The 22896-nt window shown below is 37.2% G+C and overlaps 1 protein-coding gene across 4 annotated transcripts in view; it reads right to left on the bottom strand.

Moving 5' to 3' along the window:
* RAP1GDS1 (Rap1 GTPase-GDP dissociation stimulator 1) overlaps positions 1–22896 on the bottom strand; it is a 90782-nt gene that overhangs the window by 56032 nt on the left and 11854 nt on the right. For 2 of the 4 annotated variants that reach the window (XM_041424543.1, XM_041424546.1), the window contains exon 2: positions 2790–2900. In XM_041424543.1, coding sequence (XP_041280477.1) covers positions 2790–2900 — 111 coding nt within the window. Of the gene's footprint in view, positions 1–2789; positions 2901–10306; positions 10338–22896 lie in introns of those variants that run through there. The other 2 variants (XM_041424545.1, XM_041424544.1) reach the window with 2 other exon arrangements.

Below are 22896 nucleotides of genomic sequence, written 5' to 3'. Positions count from 1 at the left end.
AAATGGCAGAATAGCTCCTAAAGTCAGGCAGGACGTATCATGTTCCAGAGCATTACACCTGTCTAGGATTATCAACAGATCAGTTTTGACAAGGAGAGTGAAAAACAAAAGAAAACACAGCAGATTACATAGAATGAAATGAAAAGTTACGATAGTCATCACAACTTTGTCTTCTCTTTCTATACAGTAGAAAAAATGAGAAGAAAGTAATGTTTTAGCATAATGAAAACATAAGTATTGTATGCAAAATAAATGGAACTATAATTTTCACTGTACATTTAGAGACTAGGGAATTTAATATTCTGCAGCAGGCACAAACCTATGCTGCATGCAGATACCAACAGACAGTGGTGTAATGGTCACTAAAACATTCATGTGTACATGCACTATGCAAAACTGAAGTTGTCCTTTACTGAAAATCTCAATTTGTTGTAGTATCATTGGGTTTAACTACTGATTTTGGCTGGCAGTAGATGGGAGTGATTGCATTAGCATATTAGTAATGTACTAAATTTTATATAAGATAAAATAGTATTTTTATCTCTAAGTCTTAAAGCAGTGAATAAAACTTTAACTTCTGTGATTACCAATACAACCATGAACTCCCAACAAAATCACAGTTTATAAAATTATCTTAAAATGAACTCTTCCTTGAATGGCTTGTTTCTCTCACATTAATACATTAATACGATGATTTACTGAACTATAATATAAATGTATACTTCATTAATTTAATCATACACATGGAAATATACTAAAAGAGAGCAGAATAACTGTTTGCAAAATATTATTTAAATGATTTCTGCATTACAATTAACATGTACTTTTATATAAACAATTTGATTTCTCATTATTATTGTATAATAATTTATACGCAGACACAAAGGTACAGTGTGTCTCTCATAACTAGGGATTGTATATATGATAATATAGACAATCATTAAAAATCAATCAGCTAAATCCATATTAAGATGTTAACTGGATGGATGAGAGCTGTGAGAAAGCATTTAGAAAGCTGATTATGTATTTTATTTGTTGAATCAGTCTCTGAAGTCTTTTAAATGTACTGCTGTTCTCATAAAATTATCTCAAGCCAGAAGTCTGCTCCCCAAATCATCAGACAACCTTGATAACTAAAGCCCATTGTCCAAAGAGACTTAGCAAAACTTAGGTATGGAAGTGTCCAGTTCCCCTGAAACAGAATTGATATACTGGATCCTAAATTACCAGCAAGCTGTTTAAAAAACCTGTCCTATCTGACTCATTTAATTTTCAGTGCATTATTTCACTTGCCCTCAATCTTGGGCAAATGCAAATATATGGAGATGTGTACCATAGGGCAGCTCAGCAGGGCTATATCCATGGCACTGACTTACACACAAAGAGCATGGGAAATTATGGAGAGAATATATTTTCTAGAACTACCCCAAAGAGAGAGGTCAAAATCCTAATAATCTGTTTATCTGACCTGGCAACTACAAATCTAGAAAAGAACAAATTTTGGAAGGAAGAGCAAAGCCCTAGACTGAGACAGAAGAGTCTTGTTGCAAGGAAGCATCAGTAAATTTGCTGTACATTAGTAAAATTACTTTGCATCTGCCAGACTTGTTCTCTGACACAGCTATGTGACCTTCATAGGCAAAACAGCAAACTCTGTTATTTACATGAGTAAGCTGTCACTTTTCATATGATCTTTTTAGAACTTATTGTTTAAGTATTAGGCTTGAAAGTAGTGGAAGTAAATCCAGTTGGAGGTTGGATTAAAGTATTGGATATACCTTGTAAATAAATCCAGAGCCTTCAAAAAATGACTGATCTAAACCTTAAAGATTTTATTACTTTCTGGCTGATAATCTCCTTCTAAAATAGTGATAATTAAAAACAGAATACTAGTTAAATGCAAACACTGTTATAATCAATTTTTGACTTGATCTGGATGGTGCTTGTATTCAGTTGTGAAAATCCTCATCAAGTATTTTACACCAACTAATCCAAAAGGCTTTGATTTGTACAATACTATCATGTGAAAAAAGCCAAGACTTATTAATACTTTGTACTTTTGAGTGTATTGATACTTCCAGAGGGCTCTTTTTTAAATAAAAGAAGTTTTAGTCGTGGCTTGTACCTATCCTGAGAAGTTTTTCAACCTGAAATTGTACACATATTCTTCTTCTGCCACAATCTGAAGCACTATGAAAGTTAAATAGTGAAAAGTCTTATAAATTGTCATCTTCATTAACCTTACCTTTCTGTCTATCGGGAATGGGGACAACCATTCTAAAGTTTTTGGTGAAAATAACATCTTGTTCCATTCTGATGTTATTTTTGTTACAAACTACATATCAAACTTGGACTGTTTTTGGATATCCAGCCTAGTTCTAATTGAAACTCCTGGAATTAAGAAATCTGTGATCAGAAATGTGAGGAGAAATACATTACAAATGGGAAACTATGGTCTTTCAACCAGAATTAGCAAGTAGCTCCCTTATCCTTTTCCCCATATTATGAGGCTTATTTCTCCACCTCTGTTCTTTTTTTTCTTGAATGATCAATTAAAAAAGTGTTCTACTTCATAGTGGAGAAAGGAGTGGACTACAGCTGTTCCAAATATTCAGGTATTTACCTGTCACTGTCTTCGTTGCTACCAGAACATTACAGACATATGGGTTAAAAACCCCCAAAACTCACTAGAGGCAATCTATCAGCCTACTGCTTGAGTCAGTCTTTCTGCCACATTTTAATTCACTGATTTCATATGATTTAAAATGTGAAAGGTCCACACAACTTACTGTTTTGTGCCAGAGCTTGAAGCAGACAGTCCAAGCATCCCTCCAAGCTATCTGCTGTGCTGTCAGTGGATGTTATCTTCAGCTTTTTCAGGGCTTCATTTAAATTATCTGCTTGAGAAACACAAAGGAAAAAGAAGTAAGTGTCCTCATCAATTTGGTAATAGCACTATAGTCTTGAATGTAAATAGTTAGTGTAAGCAGTTCCTGTATCAATGAAGAAGACATGCATGGTCTGTATTCTGAGGATACAAAAAAGCCAGGAGGCGAAGGTTATAGATGAAATGAAACTTTTCAAATTTATATATACATTTATCATTTTGCATCTGAGAACAGGATGTCACAGCAGGTGACATGGCTTTATGAAATGCCACAGAACAGCAATTTATCTCTCAGTGTTTTCTCAGCCTCGCTGGTACAGAAAACCAGCAGCTGTTTCTTCTTCTCCCCTTGTGTGTGGGAATAAAATAGAATAGAAATAAGCATATCTTGATCTTCTTCATCAATAGAGGCAAAGTAATTGAAAATGCCAATTTCTGCATGCTGTGTAGGCTTCCATCTTGACTATTCACAGATGCCTAGTGCTAAGCTTGGAGCCTTTTAAGAATTATGCCACTTTCCACCACAATGTTACAAGCATCATTGTTTATAGGAATTGTGTTAACTCTTTAAATTCAACTGATCTATAGAAACAGATGGCATCTTCTTGAAATAAGAAAGTTCTCTTGTGGATTTCAGATAATTAACTCTTCCCTCTTTAAAAAACCCACCACCACCCAAATGCAAATGAGATTACATCATTCTCAAAAGACACCTATTTGCTCAGTAATGGTTGGAGTAGTATGACTGTTACCATTTTGAGGATTCTATCCTTTCGTGAGCAAGGTTTAAGGCTGCAGCTGCAGCCTGAGCCTCTGGTAAGCCCACTGATGACTAACCTCACTCTGAATGGACCATTCTTTTCAAAAGGAGTTCTGATTCAGTTTCCATGCCAACTCTGACAGCAAGCAGAAAGTGTTACTAAAAACAAATAATGTTAAATAGTGTCTCACTGTCTCTTGTTCCCAGTGGCTGATCAAGAGCCTTAACCCAAGCCCGACACAGCCATAGGTGCAGTTTCTTTTCAGTGCATCACTGGTATCTTCTGAGCCTGACTAGCTGCCAGTGCTGCTTAGAGCTTCCCACCAGCGTAGGAAGCCTCCTTGACAGGTGAGCTGGCACCTGCTGTGCTCTGCCTCCTCTTCACTTGCCTATGTATGGGATGGTGCAAAGGAAAAGAGTGAAGACACAGCAGGCATTCCATGAAAAGGGTGGAATCTCACTCCTGGAGCTGCTTTGCTTCTCAGCCAAAGCCGTGGCTTTTGTTCCACCTCCAATTTTTATTTAGCATATGCTTTTGTAGTTCATTATTCCATACAGAAAAAAGTGAGATACGTAACTTTCTAAAGTACTCAGTATTTATATATGAAATTGCTTACATGTTTCTATGATCAGGCAGTTATTTTGTCTATTCAGTAATAAACACGTTCTTAGCAACACTACAGCCAGGAGTGTCAGTACTCAATGCAACCACACTTGGTTGTGGCTCCTCCAGATTTTAAAAACCTTCCTCCCTCTCACCTCCTCACTACACTGAACTGCCACCTTCTGGAACAAGTTAGCTGGGAAAAAAACCCTAAATTTGATTTCCCCTCATACTCACATTACTCTCTAGCAGCCTTACACAGCACTTTTCTTGAATCATCTTCAGCCAACAGTAAAGTTGAACATGCACTGCAAAGTTTCATTGCTTAAATATATTCAGAATGTACCACTAGAATTTGTCAAAAGACACAACTTGTCAATGACCAGCCCCAGCACTACAATTTTACATTGTGCACCCCACCTCCTCTCACACCTTCTTCACCTGCCTCCTTTTCATATTCTTCTCTTCAATTTTCTGCTAACATAGCACTAATTCGATTCCTTCCTTACAGGCATCTCATCTTCTTGTATATTCACACACTTAAATTTGAAGCTATAGCAACATTTACAATAAGAAGACTCAATCTACTATATATATGAAAGCAAGGGTTCCTATAATCTGGGGAAGAAGAAAATTCAAAGATAAGAAATTCACTGTCACACCAGATTTTGCAGCCTACTGTCAGAGAGCACACCCAGATTTTATTTCTCTCTTACAGCCTGTTCTACTGCACTTGTACTCAATAAATCAAAAGATCCCACTTATTATTTCATTTTTCTGTTCAGAGATGAGTGCTTTATATAAAATACTTGTTGTTTCTTTCACTCCATTCATCATCAGAACCTGCAATGGTTAGAAGTCTCCCCAGTCTATTTTCCTACCACTCCTTTCTGCACAGTGCCATGTAAAGTTTTTCTGGGGAAAGTCCACTATTTTAATACTACACAATTACAGATGATACGCAAAATTACACATTTTTGCAGTCAAATGTGACAATCTAAATATTTCATTTCCTAGGACAAAGAACTCAATTTTTCATGGTACCAAGCATGCGCACATCCCACTGACATACACGGACATTTAACTGCAACTTTAGACAAACTTCAAGTATCGATGGGCACTTGTGACAATGGTACTTGTGACCATACTACTTTTAAAATATCTTATGAAACAATGCTGCAATGTGTGCCAAATTGCCTTCCACTAGGTATACCTGGGTGCTGTGAGTATTTTTAAAAAATAACTGGAGAGATTAATTTAGAAACCATACGCATAAAGTGTACTTCTAAATAAATTAAAATAATTCTTGATCTCCTAATAAGCCTACAACTCTAAACTTCTTGCAGCTTGACACTTCATCACTCTGTACTAAAGAAGAAAATATAATAAGAATACTGTAGAAACAACAGATCTCTTGACTCAATGCCACAAGGCCAAGAGCACAGAGGGAAGAAACCATCCTTCAAGAAAGAACTTATTTGTTTACTTTGGTTCTTTCTGCCCATCTCCTTTCTAAACTGAGCTGATACTTCGAAAGAAACAGTTACTTTTGAAATCCAAGAATCCTGGACATGTGGAAACAGATCTTCAACAGATTCAGAGGTTTTGTTATCTTTTTTTTTTTTCCCTTTTGTTGTCCTGAAAAGAACAAACCCTTAGTCTGAGATGACACTGACAGGGATATTCAGAGAAGCGCTGCAGTGTTCCAGAGGGGTCTCACCACATAATCACACAAGGCTTTCCGACTCCTGCTGCTCACCGTTGCCCCAAACCCACTGTTTAGGGAAGAAGCTGCAAATGCTTCTTTTCCAAGTACAAATCACCTGATGTTTTCTTGTGATCATCTCCTGCTTACTTTTGTGTCTCCTCCTCTCCTTCTATAGAAGCTGTTTCCAATAGGCTCGTTGCTGCACAGGCTGATCAGATTGTCAGCAATAAAACCCCATGAAATAAAAAGCAATATAAGGAATCTTTTTGGCCGAGCATCAGAAACGTGAGTTGGTACATGTGTCAACATGCAAGTCGTGTGAAGCTCACATTAGGAAGATTTAAGGGCGCAAGATTAGGATGGCTGAGGTAAAAATTGGCTAGTAATGTTCCCTGTGGTACAGTTGGTCAGTAATGTGGTATCAAGTTGTGAATATGTGTGGCATGAAGTCTGAAATTCAATACAAGTATCAACTATTTTGTTAATGACCCTAATCACAGGGAGTCTCTCATATCTGGTTTACTGTGTTGCTTTCAGAAAATAAGCTATCTTATCTGGACAGGAAGCTCTGAATCCCACACACCTTAATCCTGTATATCCTAATGTTACAAACTGATAAGTTAGCAAGTGGAGTCTGCCAAGAGCTGTCAGACCTGTCTGGCCCATTCCACCTACGGTTACATTTTGTTTTCCCCAATAGCTACTCCTGCACAAACAGTCATAAAAAATGAGGCGGTTTAAATTCTTTGATTACCCACATTGCATTTTGGTAGCACACTATTACTACTGTCTCCTGCAACCTTTTGCTATCTCTTGTGCAGGCATTTTTACAGAGAAAATTAGTAAGAAACTAACATTAGTGAATGTTTTAATATTCTATTTCACTTCAATGTACTCTCTTTTCTAAGAGCTTTTCTGTGACTCACTCCTATTTGCAGTCACTGACTTGTTTTATACAAAAGAACTGTTCTTTCATCTGTAAAAATTTGATAGTTCATCAACTTTGTTTAGGGTCAGGGCCACAGGAGGGCTGGTTAGACTGCAAAAAGTTTGAAAAGGTACCCAATAGTTTTTCTAATAATGCAGCTTCTGAGGGTAAGAACCAACTTGCCAATTTTGCTGAGTCCACAGCATCTTCACCCAAATCGCAGGAAAATCCCTATTCCAATACTGATGTTAATAAAGTATGTAGAATGTCTTAGCCAAGCCCTTAGATGGTCAGTTTTTCTCTGGACTGTTTCATTTTCCATATATCTCATAACATTTTATCCAGTATAGACATTTTCTCTACAAAATAAGGATTTTGAATATATCATTAATATTGACTGCATCTTTTGATTGACATTTCATAGATATAGACGTGTTGTTATTAAACAGACTATTGCATTATACATGCAACTTAACAGATAAGGAATTCGAAATTAATAGATATTGAAATGGGACATACTGAAACAGGCTGATCAGATAAAAAACCAAGTTCCAGCAATTCTGCTATTACAGGGATGGTGCCTGTATTAACATCAGAGTCTTTTGAGTCTGTTTCACTGCCTCTCAGGAAACAATGAGACATCAAAATTGAGCAGAAGGAATGGTGCCACTTTATGGGTCTCCTTGTGTTATAACAGCATAAATCTCTTAAAATGTAAGAACATAAATGCACATGGGCTAGACTGCAGAAATTACTTCATTTTCTTGTACAGACTTGAACTTACTAGACTTTCAGTCCAAACTAACCCATACGGGAAATCCCACCCAGGCTCACCACAGTTTTTGATGAAAAGTGTATTCTGATGTGATATTATTTGAGAACCTGACACAGAGATCAGACACATAATCCATTTGGGTGAGATTTATATATTTGGCCTGAATGACTTCTTGCAGCAGAAATCCCAGCAGCTGGTGAGATCTGTAGCACAACTTTGGTCTTTGATGACCCCAGATGCCACTTCCCCAAAGAGAATGGAATACTGGTGCAAATCATGGGAACCTTTTAGCTCCCAGAACATGGAATAAGCTGGCAGAAATGTACAGCATGGGTCCTTTTTGAACCTATATAAACTGAGACACATCCTCGCGGTAACTTTTCAGAAGATACCTAGTCCCATTCAAATGTTCACATCGGCATAAAAAACACTTCAAATACAGAGTTTATTGAGGACAGAAGAATCTTTTTCTCACATTCAGTCCATTGCCAAAAAATACTCTATCTCCTTCTTTCTTTGTAGCAGCTTCCCTCAAGCACTCCCAAGCGTACAATATTTTCTGCCAAACCACCCAAACCCATCATTAGAGACAACTCTTTGCTCCTAGCCCATCCACAAAATTTTTAAACCTAGAATCTAATCAGGAGGTACTTATATGCTGTCAGAGGGCAGCAGTGAAGAATTAGTTTTTTATTAGTAATGCCAGAACCCCTGTACAGACATACAAGACCAAGATCTTAATCAGGAAAGAACTTTTTTTTAGAAACAGAAGCCCTGTTTGTTTCTGTCCTACCATGCTCATTGAGGTGGGTTAATGCTTTTTTGACAACAAATTTTCTAGTTCCAGGGATATAATGATGGATCATTAACTGCAGGGCTTCTTCTGCAACCTGCTTTTTACTTAGGTACATTTGCTCTACTTTTCTAGCATAGTAACTAATTTTAATGAATGTCTATTTTTGACAGCAGTTCAGCTGCTTCATTCTTAAACACTTTCTGAATCTTAGATATATGCCATCTGGTCTTAGAGACTTGTTACTCTTTCATTTATCCTCTATCTTCTGCATCTCTTCTTCTGACATGGGGCTTCATTTTTATCACCTGAAAATACTGACATGCCATGACTCACTGCCACCTGAGCACTAAGCTACCTAATTTGTTTTTGTAATTATCAGGTCAGCCTATACACACTAACAGCTACTTAGTCAATCTGTATTCAAAATTAGGAGAGAAACCTAAAACAAGTGGCACCAACCAGCAGTCAGTACACATGGAATTTCTTGCCAATGCAAATTTTCTGTTTGCTTCCCCTCTGCCCCTTGGAGGACATTTGATATCTTTGAAAATAATTTCATGTATTATTTTTACTGTAGCCACAGATAAACAATAGATTCTAACATAAAAACATTTACACTATGCCAAGGTACATGGATCTGTAATTGGGTTGTGCACGTTAATGATCATCTATTACTTAAATCATGACTTGCAAAGGCTATAAGAATGACATTTCAAAAGATTTTGCAGAACCTTGGAAAATTTTTTTTCTCTTTCCTAAGAAAACATGGAACAGATTTAGGTATCTTTATCCATAATTAAACACTGCATATCTGGAATTATCTTAAGGTCTAAAGAAACTGATCAAAATTCAGTGAAATCAACATAACTCTACTGCTTTACAAAAAGCCTTAAAAGATTTTGCTTAAAACTAGTCCTAGAAGAAGAATGAAATAGATTTTTTTTTTCATTTAATAGAAAACTGCTTGATAAAGGGAGGCTGTAGTGGATAAATTTTATTTAAAAATCAGCTAATGATAGAAAAATAAATTATTCTAAATAATTTGGTTCTCACTTTATGGAAAGATCCTTTCTGATACTTTATTACTAGAAGTAGTTGAAAAAACTATCAAGATGGCTACCAATTTGTAAAGAATTACAATTTAATTGACAAAACTGCATTTGTATTTGCATATTTTATTTTCATATAGCTTTTTTTCTTCCACGTGCCTGATCTTCACTGAGTCATATTATCAAAATGGTTTTAAACACAGAAAGCTCCAAAATTAAATCAACCCACATATATTTCACCATGTAAAATATTTACCATGCAACACAGTGCATGCCAAGATGTACACATGAAGAATACTGTTTTATCCAAGGGACACCTCTCTCTTTCAGGACAAATGTTCTGTCAAAGAACAGCTGAATGTCTTTTCATATCCTCCTTCTTGGCAAGTGGTTCTCCTTTTATTTACCAGGTACTACTAAAAGATGAAGGATCATTTCCTTTCTCACTGGCAATTACAAAGTTACTATCATTACATTATGCCGTCATGCTTCAAAGATAGGAATGTGCTTGCTTTCAGAAGGTATTTTTAAAGTACGAGGGAAGCAATGGGAGGACTGGAAATTTAGGGTTAAAAGTATCTGTGTGGGAAGTGGGGTTTTCAATATGAGATTTTCAGGTTCCAGAATTCCTGTACACTCTGGATTCTGCAGGAGTCTTCAAAGGACACCCAGCACTTCTATAAAGCAGAGCACAGCACATCATGGGCAGGTATCAAGAGAGCGTCAGGTATCACATGCGGCAAAAGGGAATCCTGCTTTTTGTGGGAACATTCAACTGTAAATGCTTCTCTCTACATACCCACCCCTCCTTAGTTTATGACATGGCTTCAAAGTACTGCAACATAAAAGGCAGGGGAAGGTCTCCACCAGATGATTCCAGATCACTGCCCACCCTGTGCACAGAATGAAAAAAATTTAGTGGGAGAAAAACAATAAGACCAAAATAGTACCTGAAATGACTACTGTTACTTCAGACAGTAGTCCAAACCTGTTTCTTGCTCATGCAAGAACTCATGAAACAAAATGAACGGCCTAAAGCAGACAGTTGGGACAGAATATAGCTCTTCCTGAACAGCCAGTGAATGACTGAAACAGGATTGTGGGGAAAAAGAAGTAACCTTAATGCCATTCACATCTATCGTTCCCTACAATGCTGTACTACATATAATCATATGGGGCAGTCTAGAAGAGACAAGCTGCATGTCTGCATGTGTCTAAGCACATGCAGCGAGCAGGGTTTGCATCTCTATACTGGCTCTTTTTTGATTTATTTTAGGTGCTTTATTCTGTTATTTTGTTTTCTTTCTCTTCCTTTTCTGCTCCTCCAGATGATTTCTGCCTGAAGCACTTTTAATCTAGCAAACAAGAGTCACTTTGTCAAGTCACAACAGCAAGAACAAGCGCTAGAAAACAAACAGAAGAAAATGAAACTACTGAAACAGTACAATCTAGAAACAGCACATTTAAAACTAAGCGTATCAAACTTTTTCAGCTGTATCTTTTCTTTGAGATGATCTTTGCCTACACTACTGTGTCCAACTTTTTCTGACTGTACCTGCTCTAAAAGTCTTGATCCTAATGTGACTCAAGTTAGTTGATTACAAATGCCAGCCTAGACATTACACAAACAAATAAGAGGAAAACACTTTCCTAAAGAGCTTTTTAATTTTTTTGTTAAATTATTTCCCTTACTGTATTAGAACACTGATTTCGTTTGTGGCATAATTTAACGAGGCTGCCAATCCTCTGTACATTTTGCAAGTTCTATACAAAATATGGCTTATTAACCAACAAAATAACACATATGGAATGCTACAAGTTAGTCTGAGTGGACTTCTGTAGGATGTTGTAATGCAGGACAACAATTTAGACTTGAAGTATACATTCCTAATCAATTTGACCAGTTTACTCTACTGTTAGTTTTTTAGATAAACAAGTTAAAATTACATTTTCCTCTTACTGAGCCTAAAACCAAACCAATCAACCAAATAAATAAATAAAAACCAGGTAATGGATACAAAGTTCTAGAACTAAGTAAAATTTCCTTTGACTTCAACAAGCTCTGGTTCTGGTCTTTCACCCTCTGCAAATCCACATCAACTGTACAAGTACATGGTGCAATACCTGTCCTAACTATACTTATACCAGCTTGAGTTACTGAACAAATACAGGATTTGATTCTGTATAAAGCCCTCAGGCACATCTTTCAACAGCAACAGGGAGAATTTTTGTCTGGGTAAGATACCTAGGTTCAAAATTGGTACTGCTAGCTCTAATTGTATGTCACATCAGTGCTCTGTCAGATGTTATGAAATACTAATCTCTGACTAGACAGCTATTTTCTAGCTATCATGAGTCCCCTGAAAACCTTAAATATGGAAAGGAAGCACCTGAAAGGAATAGGGTCAACCATGAGTCCACAGAGTGTTACAGATTTTGTGTTTCTTTTCTTTTAGGCTGTCTGGTTTGAAGGTCATAGAATCATGGGCTCTTTAAGGCTGGAGAAGACCTCCAAGATCACTGGCTCTAAAACCCTTTGACTGAACACCACTATGCTCCCTAAAACATATTGAGAAGTGCCACATCCACCCATTTCTTGAACACTTCCAGGGATGGTGACTTTATCACTTCTCTGGGGAGCCTTTTCCTGCTTTCAGTGAAGAATTTTTTCCTAATATCTGACCTGAGCCTCCTCAGCACAACTTGAGGTCATTTCCTCTTGTCCCAGTTATCTGGGGGAAAGGGCCAATGCCCATCTTGCTACAACCTTCTTTTGGGGAGTTGTAGAGATTGATCTGGTCACCTCTTACCATTCTTGTCTCCAGACTGAACAACCTCAGGTCCCTCAGCTGCTCCCTGTAGGGCTAATGTTCATCCTGTCATTTACTGGAGACAACGGAGATTGTCAGTTTGCAGGTATTTCTTACTGATAATAAATAAATCCATGATGATGCCACAAAAGGAGAAGTCACATAAATTTGCATGGTCTTAATGTTTACCAGATCCTTAAATGGAAATCTGACATCACTATTACCAGTGGTTACTGATATCAGAAATCAAGTCTCTTTAATATTTAGGTATTTTTTGTTCTTTTTTTTTTATAAAATACATTCTTTAAGTTTATTTATTAGAAAGCTTGTTTCTAAGCTCTGCTTTTAACATGACCACAAACTGCGTATATAAAAACACCTTTCTGAAATTCACTAAAAAGTAGTGATACCTAAATTACCATACCTCTCATAACTATCTTCTTATCTACCTTACAGGAATGACAACCTCTGAAGCAGTCTTCATCTTTGCATTAAGGGAAGGTGTATGTGTCATTTTGTGCAGTATGAAAGTACATCAAGCTTTCTGACACATCCTCTACAAGCATTTCAAAAATAGTAAGTTGAGAAACAAAATCAGCCCTTGTCCTGTTGGCTGTTAATAAAATTCCATCTGGTCACTTAGGAACTGTGCCAACATTACCACACAAAGAGCTTTTAAGCTGTTTGAATGTTCAAGAGTCATTTGACAGCTTTTTTATTTACCTTTTTTTTTTGTCAAATATGCACCTAATACTATACAGATGGCTAGGTTCTAACAAGTTTACTTGTATGCAATCTTGAAACTAACCTTGAAAGTAAACTGCTGAGGTTTTGCTTTGGGGTGTTGCTTGGGTTACACGTTTTTTTCTAACATTTAGGATTGCTCAATCTACTGCTGCTCCAAGTTCCTTATTAGGCAAATACAAAGTGAAAGTGAAAATTGGTGCCTGGTTTTTCTAAAACTGCAAACATAGTAAGAATCTGCTCAACCTCCTCAGAGCCAACAGAATGGGAGTAGGGGAAAGGGAGCTGAAGTCTCAGTAGACAGCAAGTTAAAGAAATGTTCACTGACAAAAATCTTCCAAGGGAAAGAAATCCCAAGAACCACTCTGGGCAATGAGAGAGACTTCAGCAGCAGATGGAGACTATTCTCAGTGTATATTATCCTTGTATCTTTTAGTGCCAAAATCAGTTCTAGATTTATTCTCTCGACACTATGATAAAAGATATGTATTTAATACAGAAAAATAATTTCACACTGTAATTTATATTCAAATTTGTACTGGAAAATCAAAATTGGTTTGCCAAAATACCCCACCCCCCATTAAAAAAAAGAAAAATTTCTGAGTGATCTGATCCAGCTTCAAAGTTAGCCAGCTTGGCACAGGAGGCTGTATTAGGTGATGCCATCAATGACTTCATTTTTTGTGTGAATGTTAGTCCACGGGATGAGGCTGTGCAAATCATTAACACGTAACAGTGAATTTGCTTGGCCTGGTCTATTGCCTCCAACAATCATTATAATAGCCAAATTATCAGGGAGGATTCAATATGTTACAAGTCTTGCAGGGGTAATGCTGGTCATCCACTTCTGCGTGATACTGAGCCAAAAGGGACAGGTGAAACAACACTGAATGGTCCACCAGGCTCTCAGCTTGAGGATCAGTTGTCTGGGATTCAAGAAATCCAGTCAGACAAGAATTCTATTTCTGTCACTTGAAGTGGTTTAGTAATGCTTTCTCCTCATTCATATCCCTCCACTTCTTTTAACCGAATCAAGTATAAAATCTGTTAGTTAAGGAAATCAATTTGTATCTTAAATTTCTGTAGGATAAGCACTCATTATACAGGTAAGGGTCTGATTCTCTCACTATTTATAGATGGATAACTGAGTAGTCTTGCACTTCTGCATACACTCTAAGGTCCTGACATACAGTGAGGTAATAAAGGGAATAAACCTGTAACAACAGAGTATTTTTATTGTTGTTTTAATTAAATTGTGGGCAATTCAACCAAATGAAGTTTTGGAAAGGATCTTAGTAGAAAGATCTTGGCTTTGACGTTCTCTTTCAGTTCTTTACTTTGGACTTAATTAAAACTAGCAACTCCAATATTCAAAGCGGTAACATTTGACTAAAACAAAGAGAGAAAATAAAATGTATCTGAGCAGTGGAAAATAGAGACTAACCTAGGAAAAGCTGTGAAGATTTAAGGAAAGACCATTATAGATCCAATAACAGAACATAACGATCTTTCTACACATTCTGTGTGCTATATTTTAAAGCTATCTTGGCACCTTAAATGAAGATGTAATTGAAATAAATAATTTATGGAATCTGCTTTTGTATTCTTGGTCTGAGATCTTACATTTTTATAAATTAATAACTTAATTTCCCAGTCCTTTTCCAGGCAAAGAAACTGTCTTGTTTGTTGGGTCTTCAAGCAGCTCATTTTAAATTCAAGGTTGATTAGAACACTCTAGCAATGCATTTTCTCCTGGTCCAGCTATCAACTTGAGTTTCTCTGTGGCAGCTGCTACCACAGTGTCTGGTGCTGAAAGAGTCCCCTTTGCAGGTCAGCTCTGTGAGAAACATCTCTGACGTCCGACACAGAACAGACACCAGATATTGAAAAGCCTGGGGGCTCACACAACACTTCAATGAAATCTCAGCAAGGAAAGTAAGTAAATATTTACCCTGATATAATTATAAAGGTCATTTTGTATTCTATTCTTTTACATTTAACATAGAAATATAAAATGAAACAAATTTAAAAAGGTAGCAATTAAATTAGCTTAGCAGTTCCTAATTAAAAAGACATAAGGCATTCTGTTATGCAACAACACACATGCAAGTTCCATTTTCCTTCTTGACAAGATACATATCCTAAACCAGCTGATCTACTACACTCATCCCCGCAGCTATCTTTTTATGGAAACATACAGTTTTTCTCCAGTTCTCTATCCCAGCAGAAGGCTGAATTGCAGCCTCTGCATCTTGTCAGACTGGGGGACTTCACAATGATGTTCCAAAGGGTATATATTCCTTAGATACAAAGTCTTAATGGTTATTTATGGTGTACTCAAGAGGACTTCAAAATTTGCGTTTAATTTGGTTTTAATTTTTTTTCCCCAAAATTACCCAAAAAGTCCCTACTTTTAATTACAAGCTGCATGATAATCACAAACCATGCATGAAAGCTTTTAACTCTGAAAATACACTGTTTAAATTTGATGAGTGTGTACAAGTAAGTTCCTAATGGAAGTGACCTGCCATTTGTGTTATTGTTAGGTTTTCAGTGAAAGTTTCTTAGAAACAGATTAGTTACAAATCTAATAAGTGCCTCTAAACCCTTTTATTTACAAATGTCTTACAATCAAACACTCTTATGGTTGCAAGTACTTGTTTGCCTGTTTATTATCCTACCAAAAGTTACTTTCATCAAAGCATTTTTGTCCCAAGGAGAAAATCTGAGAGAAAGACTAGCAAATAAAAATGCTAGTCTTTCCACCTAAACACACAACTGTTAATGCCTGAAATTTAAAAACTCCCTTTGACCACATAAGGGCCAACAGATGTGTGACAGACTTCTCATGCATTGGTCAAAAAGGCTTTTAGTATTCTGTAATGTCAATGAAGGATACAGAGGAAATGAAGTCAGTTTTGGAAATCCCTGCTTCTTGGCTGGTGAAATGCCACTAATCGTCCAATTTAGCAGTTTAGTAAAAATTACTAAAATGGCCTGAAATCAACAATATGCACTTTGTAGGCAGATTGTGGTGCCCACATATCACAAATTGAAGGCTACATTGTCAGCATCATTCGTCTATAAGCTTTTAGGGCCAAAATGTACTCTGGAGTTTTTAGTTTGCTTTTATACATGTAATGTATGGCTTTAAACCTGGTATTATTAAGATTAGCAGACATCAGTGGTTAATCCCTCTAGGGATAAATAGCTGACTATTAATGCAGGTATTTATTTTCACCTAGGAATGCACAGGATACAGAGCATCAATAAAAACACTGACCGGATCAGCTCAGATCCTCTCTAAAAGAAAAGAATTCAACTGAGTCTTCATGTAAGGCTGACATAAAACTGCAGAATCAGACAGCAAAATTAAAATGGTGCACAAACTGCTCAATATAACCCTGTTTTAAACAAAACTTTTCACAAAACCCACTAGTATTCTGCATGACTGCTGCAGTTAGAAGTGATCATTAACCTCTGCCCAGCCTTTAAGAGCTTTATTTAGTACAATTCATACAAGAGTGACAACCAGTAAACATGATACTGATGTTCTGATGCAGCACATTATGGTACATGAGCACAGTTGGATAAATCACAATCCAGTTGTTACGGTCCTCAAGTATTGCTTCAAAAAACTCTGATGAATATTTGAATGAGTGAGATGATGCAATAGGTATGCACTGAAAATATGGTTTTGGAGAGAGAAAATCTGGCATTACAAATCAGGGGGAAAAATCTCCGAAAGAGAGGGCTACTTCCTATGTCTTAAATCTCAGGACTCTTAATTAAACTATTAATCCCCCATTCAATCAAGTGTGTTTGGGCAACATCCCAAAAACAAGTGAAATGCTCCCAAGAGATACATATTTACAGGAAGCTCAATAAAAAAGGCAAGCAAAATTTCTTTTCTTTTCAAAAATAAATGTATCTTTAAAGACAAAAAAATTCTGCAAAATGCCACTCACTAGATTAAATTGCAAGTCATTTGCTTCCCCCACAAGCAGGATCTGACTGTGTGCAAAGTGGAGGAGTGCTTTGCTTTCTCTGCTTAATAACCATCTCTCAGACTAGGCAAAGAGTCACATTGACAGAAACTGAAAGGGGTCAGGTTCTGCACACAATCTGCAGGTCTCAAGGATGAAGGGCAGATGGGAAGTACAAACAAGTCCTTGGGATGTATTTCACAAGGGATGCAAGCATCTGTGTCAACTCAATACAGTTGGACATGCTATGTCCCCAAATCAAGAATGCTCACTGTACTCTCAGAGATGTTTATCCCTTTGATAACCATGAAAATCTTGACTGATCCTTGAATCACAGGGGAGGAAAAAAAATCAAGTTTCTATGCAGAGATGACTGTAGCAAGCCTATCTCCCATGGACTCTTTTACCAGACAACAGATTCTGGAGAAATATTACCTTTTTTCCTTTTAAGTTCCACATGCATATAGCTTAAGCCCAAATCCAGAACTCTCTTAGTACTCTCAGGCAGCTTATTAACCAAATTCATATATTACTCTTATTGGTATCTCTGAGGGTATGGCTCTTCTAGGCCCTGCTTTTAATGTATCCTGTAAACACAGGCAACAGAAGAATTCTTGGGAGAAAGAATCCAACGCAAAGCACGTGGCAACAATGTGAAAGTGCCTTTTGCACATTAGTGTGAACATGAAAACAAACCAAATGCTACCCTCTACCTAAAGGGATTTAATAAAAATTTTTCCAAAATATACTCAAATCAGATTTTTGTGTTTTTCACGTGAGGACTGAATACTTCTCACTTCTTCTATTGAGACATATTTTATATTGGATGGGGCTTGAGCAACCTGTTCTAGTGAAAAGTATCCCTGCCCATGGCAGAGGGCTTGGGACTAAATGACTTTTGATATCCCTTCCAACCCCACAAATTCTATGATTCTATATTAAACAGCTATTGCATAAAACAAATGAGTAGTCACAGGAAAAAGTGATGGAACTAAAACCCTTCACCTTTAAAAAATATGCCTTATCTAACACACTATGAACACATATCATTATTGGGTCTTATATCCTGGTCAGTTTGAGGGTACAGTTTCAATTTCAGGCAGAAAGCTCTTTCCTACATAAAGATATGCCTGTCCCAAGGAAGGCAAAGTTGGTAACCCACTTGTGCCTCTTCTTCCACTGGCATTTGAAAAGAAAAAGGTTTCAAACTTCCTTAGAAAACATGCAGGCATCCAGCTCTAAGAAATAATTTCAAGCCCTGGGCTTAAGGCAGAAATCATGCTGATCAGAAAATGGCATGCATATTAATTAAGGGTGATTTCCTGCTGAGCTTGGAAGTTCATCCTATTCTGGACTCTCCAAGCACTTTTTATTTACACAGCCAGAACTCCTGGCTCAGGTTTCTGAATGCCACATTGGAAACCAGCACCTAAAATTCAGAGCATATGCAAAATGCAGTCTGCCCCTAACCAGGCATCTACAGAGAAACTGCCACTGCAGTATTCCAGGATATTAATGGTATTTATTTCATACAGAGTCTTAGGAGGACTGAGCTACTGATCAGCTGCCAGTCCTTTTGCCAATAGGAAGTAAAGAAGCAGTGATACTTCAGAAGGAAGACACAAACAACAGAAGTCAAAACCCACCATGATTTTTGAGGCAATTCCTGACCAGCTCCTGCACGTAACAAGGATGTTGCAGCCTTTGGCATAACTGAGTGCACTTATTTATGGACTGGTAAATAGTCAAGAGGCACTAAAAATCTTTGTAATGGTCTGTCAGTAGTCTGAAAAACTTCACCAATGTGCCCTAGGCCATCCTCCACTTGCATCTTGCACCAACATTAAGGAACAGCACAGTCCTTTCTATACCCTCTGTTTAGAGTGTTTACACCAGGGAAATTCCTCTCCTTCAGCATCTATAACTCCCACAGATGCCAGCCACAAAGGGACCATAGTTAGGAAAAGAATCTCTCTTCTAGTAAGTTTTGTGGTTGTTTTCTTTCTCCTGCATCTTTTTGTTTGCAATCATAACTCCTTTGAAAGTGAAAGAAAGGGGAAGTAGAGAAAACAATAGTTCAGAAGTTGTCCACTTTACGGGGTAAAGCTTAGAGACATTTTATGGAATAATGTGTGGATTATGCACAAACCAAAAGCTGTCGTCAATTTTAACTACTGTAGATATGCTGATATTTTAATGAAATTAATAAAGGAAAAGGGTTTTTCTGAATCAGCAGGCGCAGAGCAAAGCAGCTTTGTTGCTTGCCATATCCCATTTATTCCCAGAAGCTGCATATAAGAATAAAAATTTAAAAGAACATTAGCAGGTGAAACATTCTTACTTTTCATTTCATTAACACTTAAAAGCATCATGTGCAATGTTATTGAATGTTATTAATTCATACAGTAAGCAATTGATCCTTAAAGCAGCATTTATCAGGAAAGTTGATAATTCAGCTATAAGAACAAGATATAAAAAGTCTTTCTCCTTCCTAAGGTCCCTTTGAACCAAGCAGCTGGGCACAATGAATAGTAGTTTGGTTACTATTGATAATTTAAAATCTGCTACAAATCCAGCACAAGGACACGCTTAGCTCCTTCTACATCTTATCTAGGTATCAGACCTTCTCAGACTAAGCACTCTCCCACTCTACATCAGCACTGTCACACATAACCAGAGCCAGACTCATCCACAGAAAAGGGTACAAGAAAGCCCGGAGACAGGGAACTAAAAACTACTAGTGCTGAAAAATCCAAAATATTCTAGGGAACACATCTAAATGTTTTCAAAATGTTCTAGAAAAATCTAAAACATTCCAGGTCACCACCACCCTTTTAGACTGAAGTTTGTCTTCTGTGATAATCTCTAGCAAAACAATCCAGTTATGTCCCACTAGAGAAGTATTAAATGCCTCTGTCAAAAGGAACTATCCTCTGATCTAGTTGAGCAGAACTTCTGATTGTTCTCCAATCAACACCATAGGTGCTCTAGAAGGATAAAAACTGGAAGATGCTACCAAGTAACTTTGCAAGGATAGATTTATCTGTCTTGGAAAAGCTTCCTTTTCCTCCAGGTTGCCAAAAATTTATTACCAAAGCTAAAAAAGTAAATTAGTCATATTCCACAAGTAAAACCCCTGTGTGTTGGGATAAATGAACTTAATTTGTGTAGAGGCTTTTACCTCTCTAATTAATACAGGCACAGCCCATGACAGCCAGTGTGGATATGACTGAAGTGCGGGACTCAGGAGAGCTTATATGTTCTGGATCATCATATTTCATGTCAGAGAATGAAAGGTATGCACTCTCCCCTGCTAAGCTGGAAAGGAACATGGTCATGCCATAGAATCATAGAAACAGCACTGAAAGCTGTATTAAAATCCAAAAAGATTACATCAACAACATGTAGACGGGGTGGGAGCTCAGTAGGGCTTTCATGAGAATGACTGGGAGATCTGAACCCATTGGTTTCCCATTAACTGCTGCTGCAAGTCAATCTGAACGCATTTCTCATCCAGCTAAATAAGTAATGCAGCACAAAGAGCTGAAAATCCTATTTAGGCTACACCTTATATTCCATCTTTCATCCCCAGTGTGATTTTGCAGAATTCAGTCTGTTGGGTGTGTACTGACAAAGGTTTGCCATTCTCTATCCACTTGCATTAACTTGTGTTTACTTGTAACTGTGGTCAGTATGAGGCACAGTTACTTGTAGTAAACAACAAACACTCCTCGGCAATTTTTCAAGTATACACACTTTAACTGTTCTTAATAAAAAAATAGGTTTTGTATTTTATAGATAATAAACTTTAATTTTCCTGGAGTCACAGTTATGAAGGGGCTCATCATTGCTTTACATACTATCAAGAAGTCAAACATAAATCTGCCAGCCCTATTCAGGCTGGCTGAACAGCAGATTTTGAGTATGCAGTTTGTGCTTGGAACCACTATAGCCTAAAGGCAGATACACATTTATAATCTTTGCAAACAACACTAAATTTGAAGAAACAACTGGCACACCGAAGAGTCGTCCAGAGGCACTGTACAGAAACCTGGGGCCTGGATCAACAGAAGTCTCCTGAAGTTCAACAGCGGTAAGTGTCAAGTTCTGCAGAATTCTACAACAAAATAACCCCAAGCACCAGGGCAGGCTGAGAACACACTGCTGGAAAGACCCAGGGGTTACAGGGGATGCCAAATAAAACATGAGGCAGCAGCGTGTTCCCAAAGTAAACTGTACATTGGTTACATCAGGAGCGTGACCAGCACACTGAGGCTCTGCTTGACACCTGCAAGGATTTGTGTCTCCCACAATTCTGTGTCTAGGTCCGTATGTCCCAGATCAAGGACACTGCAAGACTGGGCAGAACTATCAAAATGGTCATGTTCCCACAACTCATGATGTGTAAGAGCTTGGGAGCCTCTGTAGTCTGGCAAAGAGGAGGCTAAGGGGAAAAGCTGGAACTACCTGAAGGGATGTTACAGAAACTACAGAGGTTTCAGGCAATAGCTGCACAAAGTCATAGCTGACCTGGTTCAACTGCCTCAAAATTCTCCCAAATTATGGTTCCGTATTTGTTCTATGATTCCATGAACCTTTTTCAAATTTCATCTCAAAACACTTTCACTGTTTCTACTGCAGTGTCTCCAAGTAGGACACGCAGGTATGCCTAAGTCTTGTTGTGTCACAATTGTAACTGCTTGGTCCTTCTAAAAGTTAGCAGAGCACAGAAAATAGCATTCTGGGGAGCACAATTGGGAAAATTCCTGATCTGACTATTCCTGCTATCTAACTTTAATTTAATAAATATTTTCCTTTTCTTTCCAAACAGGTTAAGTACTCTTTTGCTCTAGAAAACAGGTAGCAGTTTGGGACTCATGAAAAAAAAGGTCTCAAACACAAGTAAAAAGTACCCCTTTTACATCTAAAGTGATTTCATTTCACTTGCAAACAATATGCTATTTTTTAGTATAAGATTTTTATCATGGTTCATTTATTATGATATTTACTCAACAGTGTATGCAGTTTTGGTACTGCCTGAACTCCTATATATACGAAGATAGACTGTGATTGTGAAATACCATGCAAGCTAAGTCTTACTACTAGGAAAAAGCAACTTGGTGACTATGATGTAAAATTAGCTTGACTTAGTATGTCCTTCATATTATTCCAGAATGCACAACTTTGAAGAACAGGGAAGACAGACTCCCTTTTACTGTGGTCTTCAGTTGTAAAGGCAAAATAAAAGCAGTTTGAATGAGGCTTGACTTCTGTTAAAATATTTCAGTATTGAGGAAAGAGTATAAATTATTTATTTCTTTGAAGAGAAAAAGAATGCATTAAAAATGTGAATTTGGGTTTTAAAAAATTCCCACAGAATTTGTGGGATGACAGCATACACAACACAAATGGAACACGAGTACCACAGAGGCTATTTCGTGAACTGTTTACTAGTAGAGCTGCAAAAGGATATTAACTCTCCACTTTCCTATTAAAGCAAGCAGTTAGGAACCTCACAGCTTATTAACTGTTAGGAGGTGATGCATATGTAATGAAATAATACATAGAAACTTTATATTTTGAAGTGAATAAGGAGTTTTGGTCTGAACATAAGCCTTTGAAAATGCTGAGTTAACCTGTAGCTGTCATTGTAATACATGTTGCACCTTGCAATCTCTATTAATGATGCAATGCCCCACTAGAAAACCACATGTTAGGAACAAATGTCTTCACATGTATCAAACCAATACTTCTTTGCATGGCCTGCCTTTCATTTGTTTTGTTACTTGTTTACTTTCACATTTCAGAGTTCAAGGTAAAAATCTCATTTTCACTTAATTTCTATTTCC

This window comes from Onychostruthus taczanowskii, unplaced genomic scaffold, assembly GCF_017590055.1.
Source record: "Onychostruthus taczanowskii isolate IOZ18803 unplaced genomic scaffold, ASM1759005v1 scaffold82, whole genome shotgun sequence".
NCBI lineage: Eukaryota > Metazoa > Chordata > Aves > Passeriformes > Passeridae > Onychostruthus > Onychostruthus taczanowskii.
Note: the sequence above shows the minus strand (reverse complement) of the source record. Positions and strands in the feature narration are given on the sequence as shown.